We start from the raw sequence: 20,169 nt of genomic DNA, 5'->3' as shown, positions 1-20,169 counted from the left end.
GTCCTGAAATGCATAGGCACACTAGCTGGGAAGAGGCTGTGGATGTTGCTTAAGACTGAGTTCTGTGGAGAGAACTTGCCACCCTATGTCCACCTATGTACTGAATAGTGCAAGGGAATGTAAGCCTATGTAAGTCAAAGCAAGCAATTAAATAATAAAATTAAATATATATAGTTTGTCTACCGTGGTTCGATGATGACCACTTTTGTCATCCAGGGGACTGAGGACTTTGCACTAGGGTTTTATGCCTCCTCGTGTGGCTGGTGAGACCTATGTATGCCCAGAATGTTCAGCTGCACACTGGGCAGATTATTCCAGCTGGAGCTTGTGTCGTGGGCCTTGCTTTTCTTCTTCCAGCGCAATTCTGTTTTCCTCAGCAACCTGTGTGCCAGTTTACACAGCGCAACGCCATGATGCTCTGTCATGTGCCTCTGTCTCCCAGGTGGCTGGGTCTATGCTGAACGCCTTCAGAGAAGATTGGAGGGTGTCCGCCTTGCAAGCGCTTTCCTTCGCTTAGTTGGCCATACAAAAGTCGTTTAGGGATGTGGCGGTCTTCCATTCTGCAGACATGTCCTGCCCATCGCAGCTGGGACTGCATCAGGATTGTGTGGATGCTTTGCAGACCCACTCTTCAAAGAACTTCAGTATCTGGTATTTTTTCTTGCCATTTGACATTCAGTATTTTTCTTAGACATGTCATTTGACATTCAGTATTTTTCTTAGACATGTCATGTGGAAGTGGTTTAGTTTCTTTGCATATTTTCTGTACACTGTCCACATTTCTGAAGCATAGAGCAATGTATATATACATATTACTAAATGAACTACTGATAAAAAAGAAGTTAGAAAATTTGAAAATGTACAGCATTGACTGCTAACAAGCTACAGTGAGCTGTTACAAATGATCTAATATGCCAGTGAAAGAGAATGGGAGAGGAAGTTGTAAGGCTGATTGATCCATTTCCAATTTATTGAAGACTAACACACTGTTAGGAAGTCTTGATTTAGCAAAAATAAATTGACACATACTCTTCTCATCAAGACTTTTAGTTTTTTTTAAAGTTTGTAAAAAAAAAAAAAAAAGGATGATAAATCAACAAGTCATACATGATAACGTGCTAAAGATAGTAAATGATACAATAAACAAATAAATGATATATCACAGATGATGTAGAACCATAAAAATCCCAGAAAAAAATGTATTAAAGTGTTGTGTGTTTTTTTTACACTTTTAGAGGTGATTGTCTTATGAAACTAGGTTTAAAAAAAAAGATTAAAAATATTTATTTCAATAAAAATAATTGAAATTTATGATGAAAGTGTGTCAATGGAAATGAACAGTGAAAAAAATAATTTTACAAACAATGAGAGAAAAACTATTTTCTAAAATGACAATTTCAATTCACAGTTTGCATTTATAAGATGCAAGAAATTCATTTGGTAATGACAAATATTATGATTTTTATTTTACCCATTTTAATAGTTCAGTGGGTCTTAAAGAGTAAGATGTAACAATGTTTAAATAAAAGAAAAAGTACTCCTTTCAGACCTTGTGATAGACAGGGCAGATGATATGAAGGTCATCTGTTTCTATGGCCAATGGTTAATAAGGGTGTCATGTGGCCAGCACAATGACTAACAGCTTTACTTAACTCAGCTTATGTCAGGTACCCATTAGAGTTGATTGGGACTCAGGGGACCCTTAAAATCCCAAAATTAAAAATTCCAGTCTTCACGGAGATTTGAACCTGGGAGCCCTCTATTAAGAAGTGAAGAGCTTTACCCCTCAACCACCTTGCCAATTATAACATTTAAAATGAGTTCCTTCAACTTGACCAGAATAGCACTTTTTAAAGACAGTAAACTTAGTCATTAGCTCATTGTAGTACTAATTCTGTCTATATTGTGCTTTATTGTTTATTTTTTAATCAATTAATTGAAGCCATACTTAAACTCTGTATTAGATCACATGACTGATCTAAACATCTCTTAACATTCTATACATATCCCACCAAATTAATTTTAAAAAAAAAATGAAACTACTGGGTACAGTAAGTTTTGTGGATTTCCAAGTCCCTTAACAGACTGTACATTTTATCACAGCGTGAACAAGAAAATGGTAAATTTGATCTTTGCTTTGACTGTTCTTCATGGAATAATGCTTGAGGACCTTGAGACTTCAGATTTGCAGACATTGGACGACCTAAAGAAGTATTAATGTTAAATATATTATCATAAGGAGAAGTACATACAAAAAATTGTAACAACACTTTTCTATTGTTTTTAATTGAAAAAGTTTTTATGTAATTACAACACGTTTCCTATTAGAATCAATATAGCAGTCTTAGTGTAATTCATTTTCATTATCTTTAACCATGCAAAAAATCTAAATCTTTATTTCAAAATTATGTAAAGACTCTAGTCAACTTAAAACTTCTCAGGTAATTGTTCAAAACTAAAAAAATTAGACCAAATAAAAATGTGCCTTTTTTTAATGTTTCTTTTCCTTGTAATATCCCCAAAGATTTTTTCATGTGCGTATATGCTGAAATTGGTGTGGCATTGACAGGAGCCATGACAGAACCAAGTTTGGCACTAGGTGGCCTGGGATGAGATCTGTCTTTTGCAGGTGAGTCTTGGCGGAGGTGGCTTGGTCTGGTTTCAGTGAAACCATGCCCTATTAGAAACTCAGAAGTATCCATCTGAGAACTGGGTGTTTCCCAAGCAAACCTTGTATCTTTCTTGGCATCTTTGCTGGAAGTTTCTTTTTGATACTGTGATGGTCCCTTGGAATCTCTGTTTAGAATATAGTAAATAATTTTAGCATAAAGAAATAGTTTATGGTAAATTGGCACTATCTTAGAGCTGCAGGTAGTCTGTTTTTAAAACACACCAATGTATGTAAGTGCGATATCAAGCACCTCAAGATTGACACCAATAAAATGGGGAAAAAAGCACAGAGCCACGTAGAGGGCAAGCATCAAGGAAGAGTTCTGGATGGTAGATGATGAAACACCAGAAAAAGGCTGAAAACTCTGAAGTGTCTGGTTATTGTTTATTTTTTTTTATTGCTTTTATATATTGCGATTTTCATGCTTATAGCATGCTCTGTACATTATGGTCCAATTTCTTTTGTGGACCAAAGGGGGGTGTATCTGGGAGAAGATTTTCCGTGCTAACTTTTAGTAAACACAACTCTGTTTGAGTCGGTTAAAGAACTAGAGCCCCCTATAGTTATCTATATGGAAGTCACAAAACAAAGCACAATTATATAATATACCCAATAAATGTCAGAATATGTCACATCATTATGCTACGATAAAACAGAAATGGCAAAGGGGTGCAGTGACAGAATGGTTAAGCCCTTGGCTTGGAACCTGGGGTCTTGGGTTCAAATCTTGGTAAAGACTGGAATTTTAAATGTCAGTATTTTTTTAAGTACCTTTGGGGCACTCCTAGTCCACCTAATTCTAATAGGTACCTGATTTTAGCTGGGGAAAGTAAAGGTGGTTAGTCATTGTGCTGGCCACATGACACCCTGCTCTTTAACAATTGGCCAAATAAACAAATGACTTTAACATCATCTGCCCTATAGTATAGATCACAAGGTCTGAAAGGGGAACCTTACTTTTTTTACCCAGTAAATGTCATTAGCTAATACATATACCTTCTGAAAATGTCATACCATTAAGCTATAGAAATAGAAGTGACAAAGAGAATATCTTTACCTGTGAGTGTTCTGATAGTTACCATTGTATGATGCATTGTTTGTGTTAATGTTGTGGTCTCTGGTGTCTTGCTGCCATAGTGGTTGCGGCTTCATTGGAGATGAGCGAGTAGTCTTAAAAAAAATATTCAAAATAAAAAAATTTAAATAAAAAACTCTTTTATGTATACATAATAATTATGGATTTTATATAGCGCTACTTTCATGCTTATAACATGCTCAGAGTCCTATGATTCAATCTCATTTGTGGACCAGTGAGGGGTGGGGGTATCGGGGAGTAAGTATTCTGTGCTGCCTTTAGGCGCTCAGTAAACACAACTCTGCTTGAGTTGGGTGTCGAACCTCGAGCCCCCTTCATAGGTAGCCAAGCCAAGCCAAGTTCAAGCGCACTTAGCCTCTCGACCACGCTTCCCATCACATGATTGTTAACCATAAAAAATATTCTTTATCTGCTAGATACAATGTATGAATTTATGATAAATTTTAAAAAATATACTCTCTACATAAAATATAGATTTTGTAACATAATATCACTTTCAAGGTATTTGAAAGTCTTTAATAAAAATAATATAAGATACAACATAGATGTCTGCATAGCTGGAGTGCTAGAAAATATATAAAAGAGTATCATATTTTGTTTGTCTTTTGTTTTTTTAGTTTTGATTTGTATTTTCAGGTGTCCAAATATTAACAATCTCACAAGTAATCCTAATAACGAAACCCTGTTTTTTATAATTTTCTGGATGACAGTTTGTTCTTCTTTAAAAAAATAAAAAGACATATTCATTGTTCTGGGCAAGAATAGCACTAGAAAAAAAGAAAAATTTAAAAAAAATTTTTTTTTTTTAGAAATAATAAATAATAAGGTAGTTCTTTTAGCTGAGTTTTAAATGCTATTAAAATTCCACCTTCTTGTCTGAAGGAGGCTTGGTGGCTGAATGGATTCCAAACTGGGGGTCCCGGGTTGGAATCCTGGTGAAGACTGGGATTTTTAATTTACAGGGTCTTCAGGGTGCCTCAATGGCCAACCAGTTCTAATGGTTATCTGACATTAGTCTGGGAAAAGTAAAGGCGGTTGGTTATTGTGCTGGCCACATGACACCCTTGTTAACTGTGAGCTATGGAAACAGATGACCTTTACAGCATCTGCCCTATACATCTCACTGTCTGTCTTTTAAAAAAGATATTAAAATATGTTTGAGTCTTTAAATTACATAGGCCTATATTTTTGTAAGAAGGTTTAATTGATCAAAATTAAAACTTTAAGAAAAGTGTTTTAAAATGTAAAACAGGCCAAAGAATAAGTCCTGGGCAATGAATTTAATAAAACATTTTTTTAACAAAATATTTTAAAATCTTTAATACTGGTCTCACATTTTGTTGCCTATATGAGTTATCCTCCACTTTTTGAAGGCCTGAGATTTTCTTGACTGACTCTGTCAGTGTTTCATTCTGATCCTCCAGCAGCTGAATTCTGATTTGATTGGCTCTGATCTGATTGTTCATATCTGTTGCAATATCTCCACTTCCTGCAACAATAGCAAAAATTGTATCTATAACATAACAGTTTTATTTGGTCATCTGTCTGGGCAAACATGTAAAAGTAATAATACAAACAAAAATTATCTTTTTTTTTTTCATCATGACAACTAAATTAATTGCTTAATTTAATGCATTGTCTTCAATTCTAAAGACTAAGGATGAGCAGGGGCGGACTGGCTATATAGGCATTCGGGCAAATGCCCAGTGGGCTGGTACCCAAATGGACCTGTTGGGCCACCAAAAGGGCCGCATGGATGCCACTATGGCACGTATTAAATTGTTAAAGGTTTTATAGTATTCTCTTATAAAAGAAACTCTCTGAACGTCGTGTTTAAAGAAATCTTTTACAGAATCTACAATGCAAGACTAATTAAATCTAACACATTATCCGATATAATGTAATAGTCTACATCCTACACTTAGCGATTAATTAGCAACATAAGGTCTATATTTCTAATTAAGATATAGAGGATGTTTACAAATATCGATACATTATCCAACTTAAAATAATGATTTTGAGGACAGGTAGACCTAGAGCTAGTAGAACTGGATACCCTAATATCCAATTTGTGGGCCGGATTGTATAGAATTTTCCCGGGCCGATTTTTACATCCAGTCCGCCCCTGAGGATGAGTGCAGTATTTCACAGGGCCTTGCAAAGCCAGTTGTGACCTGCTGATTTTGCCACATCTAAAGCATACAAAGCCATTGTCTGCCTGGCTTTTTAAGATTTCTTTTCATCATCTGCGCCTGTCTTTGACAAGGGCCCTTTGGGTTTTAAATGAGCATTCTGCAACCTTGGTAAGCTTTCCAGCTGTCTTTTTCTAGATCATCTACTGCTAGCTAATTTCCTCTATGGAGGCTACAAATAAACACAGAAACCAAACCTTGATAATCTCTATTTATAGGTCCATTCAGGTCAGGATACTCTAGTATCATCCTTTCTCTTTCCTTGACTTCCTCCAACTGACTCTTTAACACATCTGCTGTTGCCAGACTCTCTTTCAAAGATTTTTCTAACAATTTCTTTTCTTTTTCCAAATTTTTCAAGATCACCTAAAATTAAACAACAATTGCTAAGTATATATTCAACAGAAACCAAATAATGTATGATCCAAATAGGCATGATATTCTTGATATAATATTAATGTTATTTTGATAAAGAAATTTTAGCTTTAAAATATTTAATTTGATTAGAAATAGTTTTCATTTGTTATTGAATTTCTAAAAGTCAAAATTAAAGCAGCCTAAAAGTAATTTTAATTTAGTGAATGAAAGCTCAATCTGTGTGTGTTACAGTCTGACAATATCTTAATATTTCATACTCTTTGAGACTTTGGATTATTCAAGAATCAACCAAACCACAAGGTCACAAATATTTGTATATATTTTTTTTAATTGGACTACTAAATTTATTTAATGAGGCTAAAATGTGCATCATACAAATATTTTGACCAGCTTAGATATGGAAAGTAAATGTGACTGATTGCTACTGGCCACACAGTCAATGGCGTAGTTTGCTAAGATGGTCAAATGTACTTTTAACTAGCCTTAGCATAGGATATGGAAAGTAAATGTGACTGATTGCTACAGGCCACACAATCAATTGGGTAGTTTGCTAAGATGGTCAAATTTACTTTTAACTAGCCCTACATGATGCAAAACCTAGAAAGATAAATTATTTTCATTAATTTAATTTTAAAAATTGCAAGCATGAAATAAAAGGTTTTATTGTGACATAACCCAAGTATGTCAGGTAATCCTTAAATAGGAATCAAGGAAGAGTGAAGGAAAAAGGGAAAGCTCATAATCTGCTTTGAAGAAAAAAACTAGTTCATTCCTTATTCGGTCAGACTATATCAATGCCACTCATTGATCAGGAAACATGAAAAGAACCAAGATGGGTGTGTAAACACTGAATGAACGCTTTATGTGTATGTTTCTGTTGTGTCATCTTTATATGAGAAAAGAATCCTTGTAATCACAACAAATTTCCATAAGGATCAATCTTAGTCTTAGAATAACTTTGAGTGGAATAGACTTTAAGATGTACAATGATAGAAATGCTGAGGCTACTGAAATAATTGACTGATACTGAAAGTGTTATATCATACAGAGAACTTAATAAAGTTCTTGATATAAACATAAAGGCAAAATATAAATAATGGGAACAAATTGTGAATATACCTCATTCTCTTTTAATTTTTTCCTTAGTTCTTTTGTCTCTACGGACAGTTCTGCCAGTTTGTCTTCCAGGACATTCTTCTCCTCCTCCAGCGATGCAACCTGCGAGGCAAAAGCATCATTGTTTTGACCAAGAAGATCCATTCTGGACAGTAGAGCCTCTTGTTTAGCCTGGAGTGACTGTTAGGGTTATAATATTGAAAGATGTAAATAAATCTTCTCTGAAAAGTTATTTAATGGTGAAACATTGTTCATCAAAAGCCTACAAATCTTTGACATGCATTAGCCTAGTAGAGATCCAAACTCTTCTACAACTATATTATAATTTAGGTTGTGTGTAAGAAGGAGGTGTTATTATGCTGATAGAAATATATAACAATGGTTGAGGCTTAATTTCTACATAGTAAAAAGTTTTGACTAAAATAGATTTTTATTTTAAGTTCAAAATATATAAAAAAAAATGTTTTAACCTCCCAAAAAAAATCTTCAAAAGAGTTTAAGATGTCAATATTGAAGGCAATACTTAGAAGTCATTATTTACAAATCTGAGTATATGTCTTTGTTGCAACAGAAGCTATAAAATAAATGGTGAATGTAAAATCAACCAACATTGTTTTCTGTACCTCATTGTGTTTACTTAGACTTCTGCTCTTGCCTTGTTCTTTTGCTAAAGCCTTCTGATAGCCAACCATCTGAGCTGTCACATCGGTCAGCTGTGTTTTCAGTTCAACCATCTCTTCAGTCAGTTGTCCCACTCTGTCCGCCTCTTTAATCTTACTTTCTAGTTCATGCTCAAGATGTTTAAATTCCACTTCTACGTTATCACAATGTAAAACAGAAAATTTACATATATATTTATTCAACAGGTTTTTAAAGGGAACTAAGATATATTTACATACTATTGTAATGAAGTGGAAGAGAAAATAAAATGGGAAGACAAAATCAAAGAATGAACATGCCTGTTGGTGAATGCAATTCTATCCAAGGCAAAGGACAGAGAGGAATGGAGAAAGATAGTTGACAGATCTTGTGTGTTACCCCAAAAGGGTTAAGAGACTAAGGGATAGGTTAAGGTGGTGTAATGACATTATAATATATTGCATTAGGTAATAATATATATATACATCTATACCTGTTACAACATAACTTAAAGACACCTAGAAAATTGGTTGATGATGTTATTTGTTGCTTTTTGGCACATCAGCACATTTTAGGCCATGGCTATCTATTACTTTACCCTAGTTGAAGTCCAATGGGACGCAAAGCCTCGTAATTCAAGTATTAAATCAAGCTTATTTATCATTAGATATACAAAATTCTAGTTTCAGATTCCAACATAATAATAAATATCTGTTGTTAATATATGTTTTTCCTCAGACTTTTTTGCTTAAATTTTGGTAGCAGCCCTCGTTCTGTGAAGGAACCCAGCATATTGAACAAGAAATGTGTCTTTCTGAGTATTTTATTAAATTTTGATTTTGTATTTGAAGATTATGGTTCAGTATTTTATATATAATTGCTACTTTACTCTTTTAAGTCTTCTATCCTAAAGGCTTTCTAAATTTAGTGATTTTACTACAGGTTTTACTCTAGTCGTACAGTGCTCTGAAGTTAACTAGCATAAAAATATTTGGTTCTAATACACTGAGGCAACCAAGGAGGATGTGCTCTACAGTGAGACAATAAAAAGTGGGACTTCTCTCTTCTTAATATAAAAGATAACACTTAGCAAGTAAATATAACACTTAAATCTAGAATGGCTTAGCAAATTATATAAATTAATTACTACTTATAAGATGTGGAAAACTATGCAGGTTGCAACTGGGCAAGCAAAGCCATGTGAAACACTGCACTCATCCTTAATCTTTACAATCAAAGACATATTAAGATAGCAAGGAAATATAAACTTTAATCTAAAATGGTTTAGAAAGTGAATAAATTATATATCAACATGGATCATATCTTAAGTTGTTTTTGGGTCATTATTACTTATTAATTAATTAAACTCAGTTTATGAAGCAGTATTGCTTTTGTGGCAAGGTTTAAAATTTCTTGCAATTTTTTTACATCCAATCAGCAAATTACATTATTCTTTTGCCTTACCTAAAAAAAACACCTTTAGTTTTTTTTAAGGGTTTTTTTTGTTCTATTTACCACTTTAAAAACGGCAGGGGCTTTGAACCTAGCCATTAACTGTACTGTATCACACAGCCATCATAATCCAATAATTAATTAGTCAGATTTAAAGCCTGAATACTTAATAAAAATAACCTAGTACCTGTAGATGTGGTCTATAGGGCAGATGATGTAAAGGTCATCTGTTTCTGTGGCCTACGGTTAATGAGGGTGTCATGTGGTCATGTGGCCAGCACAAGACTTAGACTTAGGTCATCCAGCGCCGTTCGGCGCATTGGGCGGCAAGCTGTCTCCATAATGATCTGTCACTGGCAATGTCTGAAGCCTCCTCCCATCTGGTGTCCACTGTTCTGAGGTCCTCCATGAAGGTGTGTCGCCAAGTAATACCTGTTTGCGCTTTCCTCATTTTGGCTTCCATGTTATCGCAACTCTTGGTGTGCGTAATTCATTTTGATGTAGAACATGTCCCGCAAACCTCATGCGACGCTCAGTCACAACCTCACCAAGTATTCGACTCCCAGTTCGGCATAGGATTTCTTTGTTTGAGACCCGATCTGTGTAACTGACTCCCAAAATCCATCTCAGCCATCTCTGTTGAGCCACATTTAGTCTTTTCTCAATTTTGACAGATGACTTCCACGTCTCACATGCATATGTAGCAGTTTGAATGACGATTGTGTTGAGAAGGTGTATTTTTGTCTTGAGTCCAATGGCTTGGCTAGTCCAAATAGGCTGCAGCCTTTGGAAAATGCTCCCTGCCTTTCCTATTCGACATGCTACATCATGGTAAGCATCTCCATCATTTGTTATGATGCTGCCAAGGTACGTGAACTTGTCCAGCTCTTCAAGCTTTGACTCGCCAAGTCTAAGGGGGACACCCTTTGCCTTATATCCCACTCGCATAATTTTAGTCTTATCCAAGTTTATGTGGAGGCCAATTTTGGGTGCCTCTCTGTCTAGGCTCTCCGTCATTTCTTGAATACATTTATTTGTAGCCCCGGGTAGTGCAACATCATCAGCAAAGTCCAAGTCCGTCAATCGGAGTTGTTCATGCCATGGAATACCAAAAGCAGTCTGGTTCATTGCTCTCCTCATTATGTAGTCAATGGCTAGGAGGAAAAGGAAGGGAGATAAGATGCACAAGAACCAACCGCCTTTACTTTTCCCTAACTAAAGTCAGGTACCAAATAGAGCTGGGTGGAATCAGAGGCACCCAAAGATCCTGAAATTAGAAATCCCAGTCTTCACCAGGATTTGAACCAGGGATCCCCAGTTCAGAAGCCAAGCACTTTACCACTCAGCCAGCATGCCTCTGTAGATGTATATACCTATATGTTTAATTAAAAGGTAAGAGCGAAAGTAAAAGAGAAAAAAAATGTTTTACCAAGTTTTTTCATAGCCACCATTTGTTGATCAATCTGAGTCTTTGCCTCGCTGAGATCTTTGCTCACTTGTTCTTTCTCTTTCATCAGCTGCTCTTTATTTTTCCTTTCTTCATTTATAAGTTCAGTGTGTTTCTTGTCCTGCTCTTTCAACTTGTTCTGAAAGAAATAGTGGACAAACAAATGACCAGAATATACAATACAAGGGCATACAAGTATAAACATAATGTTTGATCTGGTGTCAGAAACCAATGACCAGAATACACAATACTAAGACATACAAGTATAAACATAATGCTTGATCTGGTGTCAGAAACCAATGACCAGAATACACAATACTAGGATATACAAGTATAAACATAATGTTTGATTGGTGGTTGAAGTGGTGGTTGTGGAAGAAAAGGAGAGGTATGTATATAACATAATTAAAGGGAGGCTGCCTGGTTGTCTGGTATGTGCTTCAGACTATCATCACAACGGTTCTGAGTTTGAATCCTGCTCACCACCATTCCCTGCTGACCTACAAGAGGTCAGGACTAGGACGTCATAATCTTCTTTTCTGGAGGATTGTCTGAGACTTGTAAAACAAAACAAAAATATTTTTAAAATAGGAAAAACTGAATGGTGAGGCCAGTTCCAGGGACATAACTCCAGGAATATCTTTGATTTTTTACTACTTATATTATAAATAAATACAAATGTCAAGCTCAGTGCTGAAACAATGAATGAAGCATTCATGTCCGACAAGAGAAAACAGAACTCTGGACTTATGTTATTGTAACATCAAAGGGGCATTCACATCTCGTGAAAAGCCACCACTAGGATCATCGGACCACAAAACAATACAACTGCTGCCTACTTACCGTACAAAACTTAAAGAAGGAAAAATCATTCAAAAAAACATACAAGAATGGACACAAGACAATATTCTCAAACTACAGGGATGTCTAGACTGCACTGACTGGAATTTGTTTAAAGAGACCACTTCAAATCTGGAAGAATGGGTCGACGCAGTGACAAATTACATCAAATTCTGTGAAAACATGTGTGTCAGCAGTAAGAGCATCAAGATATACCCCAACAATAAACCATGGGTCACTGCAAAAATAAAACGGGAAATAATCAAAAAGAAAAGAGCATTTATGAGTGGCGATGGACAGACAAGGAAAATTGCTCAACGAAATCTCAACGTCGTTCTTGAGGAAGGGAGGAGAAACTACCGCACCAAGCTGGAAGACTCAATTAATACAAGTGACATGAGACAGGCGTGGGGCATCATGAACAAAATGGCAGGAGCACAAGTCAAACTTAAAAATAATCTTGCTACAAGAGACGAAAAAACATTGGCCAACGAGTTAAATGATTTCTATTGTCGCTTCGACACGAAAGATTTTAATTATCTAAGACTCAAAGCCCTTGAGGATGTCAATGTTAACAACTGCTTAGAATTAGCGATTACTAAAGAGCAAGTTTGTAACATTTTCAAAAACGTCAACCCAATGAAAGCTGGTGGGCCTGATGGAATAAAAGGGCGAATCTTAAAAGAATGTGCTGAACAACTAGCTGAACCTTTCCAAGATATTTTTTCTACTTCATTACTAAACCATGAGATACCACCTGTGTGGAAGTCATCTATAATTGTACCTGTGCCAAAGGTTTCCAAACCAAAGGAAATGAATGACTATAGACCTGTTTCACTTACTTCCATTGTGTCTAAATGTTTAGAAAAATTGGTTAAAATGTTTCTTCTGAATGATCTTTGTAATAAGTTAGACCCTTTACAATTTGCTTACCAAAAGGGTAAAGGTGTAGACGATGCCATTCTAAATATTTTAAACTGTGTCTACAAACATCTAGACTTACCGAACACTTATGTAAGATTGCTCTTTATGGATTTCTCATCAGCTTTTAACACTATACAACTTCATTTACTCATTGAAAAGATGAAAGCGTTGCAGATTAGTCCATACATAATACTATGGGCTAATGAATTTTTGACCCAGAGAGCTCAGAGGGTTAGGGTAAACAATGTTATATCTAATGAACGCATAGTTAACACAGGGGCGCCCCAGGGGGCTGTAACATCGCCATTGTGGTTCATTTTGTACACCAATGATTTTCAATCTAATAGTTCTTGTTGCTCCTTCACAAAATTCGCTGATGATGCGGCTCTTCTTGCCCTGCTCTCAGAGAGCTCAGACGTAAATGAATATTTCAAAGAATTAGAACACATTGAGGAATACTGTAAAGATAATTTTTTATTATTAAATGTAAAAAAAAACAAAGAAATGATAATCGATTTTCGTAGGGACAAGAAGGAAAATGATATTGTTTCTGTAGCTGGAGAGACTATTGAAATTGTGCAAACCTTTAAATACCTTGGTACTATCCTAGACAATAAACTAAATTTTACTGCAAATACTGATTATATCAGCAAAAAAGGGCAGCAAAGATTACGACTACTAAGAAAACTGTCCTCGTTTCATGTTAGCGAAAAGGCCTTGGCTATGTTTTATCACGCTCACATCTGCAATATTTTAAGTTTCAATATCACTGCCTGGTATGGCAATCTGAGCATTAAAAATAAAAATAAACTTAATAGAATCCTAAATGCTGCTGGCAAAATCATTGGCAAAAAACAAACCCCATTTGGGCAGTTGTTTGAGACAAACATCTATAAAAAAAGCTAACAAGATCCTCGAAATAAAGAATCACCCTTTGTGTCAGGATTTTGTGATTTTACCATCACAAAAGAGATACAAGACACCGATAGCAAAGACAAACAGACACAAACACTCTTTTGTTCCCCTGGCAATCAAATCATTAAATAAGAACAATCTGGTATAAACTTTGTCACATGTAAATTATGAGTGAGTCTGGTGTGAATGTACACTTTGGTTTCTTATAGTTATAATGTTTTTTGTTTGGTGTAATGCACAAATTGTAAGACAAATTTCCTTACGGATAATAAAGATTATTATTATTATTATTATGTTACATTCATGGTAAAGGACTCACTAAAGGTACTTAATTTTTTATGAGAGAAAATGCTAATTATTTATTGCAAAACAATGGCACTTTTGACCAATGGAATGAACCAGGGACTCTCTGACTCCACCTAACAGCAAGCTAGGATAATTTTATAAATCTAAAATTTGATATGATCTGTATTTTTTGCTGTGTACCTCTAACATACATTTTTCTAGTATTATTTCAATTTAAAAAGTTGTGAGGCATGCGTTTTGGACTGTCATTTCAATGGTCCAGTGTTTGAGCCCTGCCCATTCCCATCCCCAGCTAACCTGCATTTCTTCATTTCTGAGAGAATAAACAAAACATAAAACAAAGAAAACAAATGCTAATAATTTGCCATCATTCATCACAAATTATATAACTGTAAATTTGTTTCTATGATAAAATCTTTTTATAAAAAACTTCTAAATCATCCCTCACTTGTTTAGTAACCATTTAGATGTCTATATTGAACATTGTGACCAAAGTTCAGCTCTATGGCCTCGAAAATAAAATCTTAAATTTAAATTCCAGAATATTAAGGTTAAGAAAGACATGCTGTAACATTTGTCTACCGAAGTTTTCAAAAAAATTTTTTGACAAACTTTTCTCTGTTTCTACAATTTGAGAAAACTAAAGAATTCTTATCTGAAAACCAAAGAAAACTAACCAAAGAAGATAAGTCCATATAATAAATAAGTAAACTTAAGACATCCCACATGGTTTTAGCTCTCAGTTGCCACAATACATATTGGCGACAGCTAAATCCTTGTTGTTATGTACAAACTGCACTCTTCCCAAATCTTCAAACTTTAAGACCATTTTTTTATATCAAGTGAACTTACAATCAGAATTACAATAATGTCGAATATATATGAGTAAGTTAAATAGAACTAAACAAAATTACCTCTAAGTTTCTGCACATTTTTTTGCTGTTTTCATTGACTTCAACTAATTTTTGCTCATTGAGTTTCATTTTTTCATCAGCATCTTTTATTTTGACCTCTGCTGTCTTAACTTCTAGCTTTAGTGGATCAACCATGGACTGAAGCAGTTCAGTCTGCTTTGCGATCCTGCCTATATCTTTATTTTGCTCGGTCATCCAGTGGCAAACATCGTTAAATGTCAGAAGCTCCACATGGTTCACCTGGCTTTTGAATTTTTTCAGTGAACAAGGGAGTCCTTGGTCAGAGCATGACTTAATGATCAGTTCTCCACCCTCACGCATTTTTCTTTGAATTATGTCACATGACTCGCAGGCGACAAATGCTGTTTCTAAAGTTTGGCAAGACTTGTGATTCATGTCTTGTGAGATGGATGCTTTATTTTCAGGTGGGGATGCCAGCCCCATAAGCACTAAGTCTGCATTATTAGGGGGAATCACTCCAAGAGTACCAGGAGTTTTAAGAATATTGGTTGGCAAGTTTCCATCATATTTACCAGCGAATGATGTAGAAAGGTCAGTTACTGTTAAGCTGTGTTTCCTGTTTTCTAGTTCTGATATTTTACTGTTTTTGGACCTACTCTGTAAAGAGATGAGAAATTGGCAGAAGAAAAAAATAAAAATAAGATAAATAACGTAAAAAAATAAATGAACGAAAAGGAAAGCAAGTCATAACTTTAAAGATATTGAGATATTGAAATCCCAAACAAACAATCAGTCAGTGTTAAATGTACAAATAAAATTTATAAATACATCAACCACAAATTAAAACTGAATAAATAACAAATATTCTTATATATAGGTTATAAAAACAAAATATTATTTTTAAATATTTAAAAAAATTCAGTAATCCTTTTTCTCCTATATGCTATCTTCTAATCCTCTTCCATTCTTTTCAATTGTAATAAAAATTAAATTAAAATAACAGCATAAGTTTTTTTTCTTTAATTAAGCCTTTGCAATAAATTATCTTACTTCAGACTGTAATTGTTGAACCTGTGTGTTCAGCTTTAGCATGCTGAGCCAGTACTGTTTAGCTACTAGCCCCACAGAACTAGACAGATTACTGCCATGCTCATCAAGATTTTGAGAAGCACCACTGTTCGTATTCTGGTGCAGGAATGTTGACAAAGCTTGAAGAATAAAAACCAGCCTGTTTGAAAAGCACGATATAAGTGTATGAAAAACATTGTGACAACATGAGCTATATACTAGCTTATTAACAGCAAAAAACAGGTGAACTTCAAGTCTATTAGGCTTAACATGAGTATTTTAACTCTTTATCTCCGTAATTATTTTTCCACATTCTGACAGAATTGTTAATTTTTCTCATTTGTACATTCTACCTTGTTATGATTAAACTTGAATAACATTTTTGTTTGTAATCAGAAAACTTTACTTTCAGTATAGAATTATAGGAGAATGCACGCTCATTTTATATATTACCAGTTAACAAAAATTATAAAACCAGAAATTAATTTAATTTAATGAGGTCAAATCAACGATGATATCGTTAATTAGGAGAGAAAGAGTTAAGTAACAAATAATTTTTTTAAATATAAAACTAATTATAGATATAAAAGAAGAATCATTTTGTTGTCTTGATCAGTAGCATAGCAATCATGGCAGGAAGGGGTTCATTGGGCCCAGGCCCATTGCTAATAAGGGCACACAGAGGTCATTGCAAGATGAAAGATGGCCTTTCCTTATTTTAAAAAGTGTTATGGTACTATTATTTGTACATTGTCATAACTGAATTAAGTCTAATAATACTATTACTTTTAATGGGGGTACATACACTGAAATGTTTTTTTTGTAAATCTAATGATAGATATAGGACTCGATTTGGTTTTTGTCATACACAGCATAAGGGATGGGGCCCACTTTGAAGGAACATCGAAGACATGTAAATAATTTTTTTTTTAAAGTATAGCGAGTTTCTATACAAATCATTTCCACCTAATTCATGTCTTAGGTTAGCTATTTAAAAATAAAAAAAACTCCTATAACTATAAATGATCACTATAGAAAGTTCCGCCACATATCTTATAGATTACAGATGTTACTTCAAAAAAAAGAAGACAATTACATCCTACGAGATAATTGAGATAATTACGCCCTACGTCCATTGCAATCTAGCTATCACGTGGCACTAATCATATCCAAAATGAAACATTTACCAACCTATCTATCACCAGCTCATACAAAGCAATATGTGCCACCTGCCTGTCCTCCACATCATCCTGTTGGTCACAGCTGTAAAGGTCCAGGAGATCTTTGATGTCTAAGTCGCATGCCATTTTATCTGGAAACTTCCATGACTGAGTCTGAATGGGCCCAATTCTGGATACAATCTCATTCACAGTGTACTGCAAATCCTGCACGTCTCTCTGTAAGCTTTCAATGCAAGTTTCATTTCCGAGAAGATAAGCCATTTTATATGTCGCAGACTAAGCAGAGATTTAGATCCACAGTATACTTCAGGTGATTTTCCACTTCATTATGTAACTGTTTAAAAATAAAAATGTTCAATAAAATATATTTTAATTGTTTTTTATATTACTTTTGTATAGCACATATTTCATTCTATATAGAATACTCAGTGCGCTCTGTTGTGAACCAGTGAGAAGAAGGGGGTTTCAGAGAGAAATTTTTCATGCTGCCACCAGGCACTCACAAAACACAACTCAGACCTAGATTCAAACTTGAGCCCTCTTGATAGCCTAGCAGCTTATGCCACTCAGCCACATAGTAAAGTTGAATTTCCCCTTCCAGACCTTTTCAATCTATAGGGCAGATGATGTTAAGGTCATCCATTTCTTTGACCAACAGTTAGTGAGCAGGGTGTCATGTGGCCAGCAGAATGACCAACTGCCTTTACTTCCCAACTTAAGTCTGGTACCCATTAGAGTTAGGTGAACTCAGGGGCGCCCTATAATAAAAATCCTGAAATTTAAAAATCCCAGTCTTCACCAAGATTCAAACCCAGGACCCCAGGTTCGGAAGCCAAGCGCTTAACCACTCAGCCATATCTCAAAGATATTTGTGGTTGTTTTGTAATGCAGCATACATTTTCAAGTGCTGTTTGGCAAATCTTGCTGTCATCTCCTGTGGTCATACAATTATTCTAGGCTTTGAGGTGATAACCTTCATTTCTGCACAGGAATATCATAAATATACAAAACCTATAAGTATTTATTTATTTTCCTGGCTGATTTAGATTGTTCCTTGCTCAAAACCACTTTATAACATAAATTACATGTTAATCTTGGAAAATTTCTAGAAATAAATTTTGTATTAATCTATGTCTACAAATAGAATTTAAATTTATACTATTATATCTAGATCTATTTTAGAATGTTTCCACTAAATATATTCTCGAATCTATTGTCTACTGTTAGGCAAGTATTGGAAGTCTTTTCGGAAATACATTTCTATCTTAGTATATAGATGATAAGATCAAGCTACTTATTAACTATATGGCTGCCTGGTTGTGTGGTTTGCGCGCTGGACTGTTGTTTGGATTTATCTATGGTCCCGGTGTTCAAACCTTGCCCTCTCCCATCCCCCGTCGTCATACGGGATCTCGAGGTTTGGACTAGGAAGTAAACTATAGTCAACTCTCAAGGAACATCCGAAACCTGTAAAACATTTTTCTTAAATTAATATTTTTTAGATCTATATATAGATCTATATATATCTAATTGTTTTTATTTACTAATCACTAATATTAAGGTGTAGATCTAGAATATTGATCTAATACAGTAATATTAATATATATATTATTATTTTTAAGACTAAGACTTCTACAATTTTAATCAATTAGGATGAATATAAATGATGTTTAAATAACATATTAACATGTATAAAATATAAAACATATGCTAGATAGTAGATCTAGATATAGACTTTAAGATTAGCATAAAGTTAAAATTTGGTAAAACATTTTCAGCTTTTAGTTGATGGAGTACATCAATATCACTAGATCTAAGTGATAATCATAATAAATATCTATTATTATTAATAATAATATCCCTCTCTTCTGGCTAACCTACTCACACACTGTTCTGTGACAAAATTATAAAATGATATGCATCTAGATTTTCTAGATCTAGATAGTATAAGTAGATATTATCTAGATGGCTGCCTGGACTGTCATTCAGAATTCAGTTATCTTGATGATCCTGCTAGCTGCCATCACCCATACGCCCATAGTTCTGGGGGAGGTTTCAATTAGTAAACATAATAGATGATAGATCTAAAATCTAAATGATAGATTATTTAGATCTCATCTAGTGAATCTGGAATCTGGTAAAACTTTATAGTTGGCCCTATTTTTTTTTTTTATTATAGTATAGAGACTAGTCACTAGAGTTAGAGTGACTAGAGTTAGAGTAGGCTGTTATAGAATATATTATAGATCTAGATCTAGATTCTAAATCATTATTAATATTATAGACTAGACTAAAAGTACTAAATTTGTACAAATTGAAATTTAGTTCAAAAATATAGTCTATCATTAGTTCTAATAGTAAATACCTTAAAGTAATAAACCTGTCTAGTGTAAGGATATTTTTTTCGATAATATAGATTGTAGATCTATAGATTCTAACTAGATCTAATAACTATTTATAAAATCTAGTGACTAGATCTAGATCTAGAATCTATATCTAGAACTAGAATCTAGTTTACACTGAAAACAAAAATTCCATACGTCGCTAAAGACGCCGGATGTGATTCTTTTTTTAAATGTAACTAGCCTATATATTTAGTGTTCTAGCCACTAAAGGGGTGTAAGTCTGGTAGGTGGTGCACAATGATTTGCGTTCCCTGAGCTTGAATCCTCTGGTAATCCTGAAATCAAAGACTAAAGACCTATAAATATTTTTATGTCTATGGCTGGAATCTAAAGGAAAAAAATAATATCTTGGTTTATTGTTTCGTAATCATCTTCTTCTTGTTTCAAGTAACGTCTGTATTTTAATTATAAGACATTCTGTCTAGTACAATTTTAGGTCAACATTTTTTCTCTTCAACCATTCTTGGATCAAGTTGAAACTGTACACAATTATTTGTAATTGGTAATTAATTTTTTTGTATCAAAACGAGAAATAAATGCTTTTTGTTGAGAGTTGTGGCTGAAAATGTGAAGGTATTTCCCAAATAATACACCTTTCTTTTTTCTCCCTCTTCCCATTCCCGGATCAAGTTGAAATTTTGCATAACTATTTATAGTTGATGAC

The 20,169-nt window shown here is 34.4% G+C and overlaps 1 protein-coding gene across 1 annotated transcript; it reads right to left on the bottom strand.

The window, feature by feature from the left end:
• Nucleotides 1–1,079: 1,079 nt before the first annotated feature.
• LOC106052974 (coiled-coil domain-containing protein 157-like) lies at nt 1,080–19,602 on the bottom strand. Its single transcript, XM_013208451.2, has 12 exons — nt 19,466–19,602; nt 17,111–17,434; nt 15,902–16,079; nt 14,891–15,508; nt 10,974–11,130; nt 8,077–8,267; nt 7,457–7,633; nt 6,157–6,325; nt 5,102–5,256; nt 3,729–3,841; nt 2,486–2,796; nt 1,080–2,203 (listed from the first exon to the last, which is right to left on the bottom strand). The coding sequence occupies exons 2-12, from the start codon at nt 17,359–17,361 to the stop codon at nt 2,040–2,042; spliced, it is 2,484 nt and encodes an 827-aa protein (XP_013063905.2). The 5' UTR covers nt 17,362–17,434; nt 19,466–19,602; the 3' UTR covers nt 1,080–2,039.
• Nucleotides 19,603–20,169: the final 567 nt, after the last annotated feature.

This window comes from Biomphalaria glabrata, chromosome 12, assembly GCF_947242115.1.
Source record: "Biomphalaria glabrata chromosome 12, xgBioGlab47.1, whole genome shotgun sequence".
NCBI lineage: Eukaryota > Metazoa > Mollusca > Gastropoda > Planorbidae > Biomphalaria > Biomphalaria glabrata.
This window is presented reverse-complemented; position numbering and strand designations above follow the sequence as displayed.

What these genes read in the sequence shown, in the direction of transcription:
- LOC106052974 (XM_013208451.2), bottom strand. Translation starts at nt 17,361, where the DNA reads ATGGCTTATCTTCTCGGAAATGAAACTTGCATTGAAAGCTTACAGAGA. An exon ending in ACTCATATAGGCAACAAAAT is followed by an intron (nt 3,842 to 5,101) that starts GTGAGACCAGTA and finishes ATTTTTTTTAAG; the next exon opens with ACTACTCGCTCATCTCCAAT. An exon ending in AAAAGAAACATTAAAAAAAG is followed by an intron (nt 2,204 to 2,485) that starts GCACATTTTTAT and finishes ATACTTCTTTAG; the next exon opens with GTCGTCCAATGTCTGCAAAT.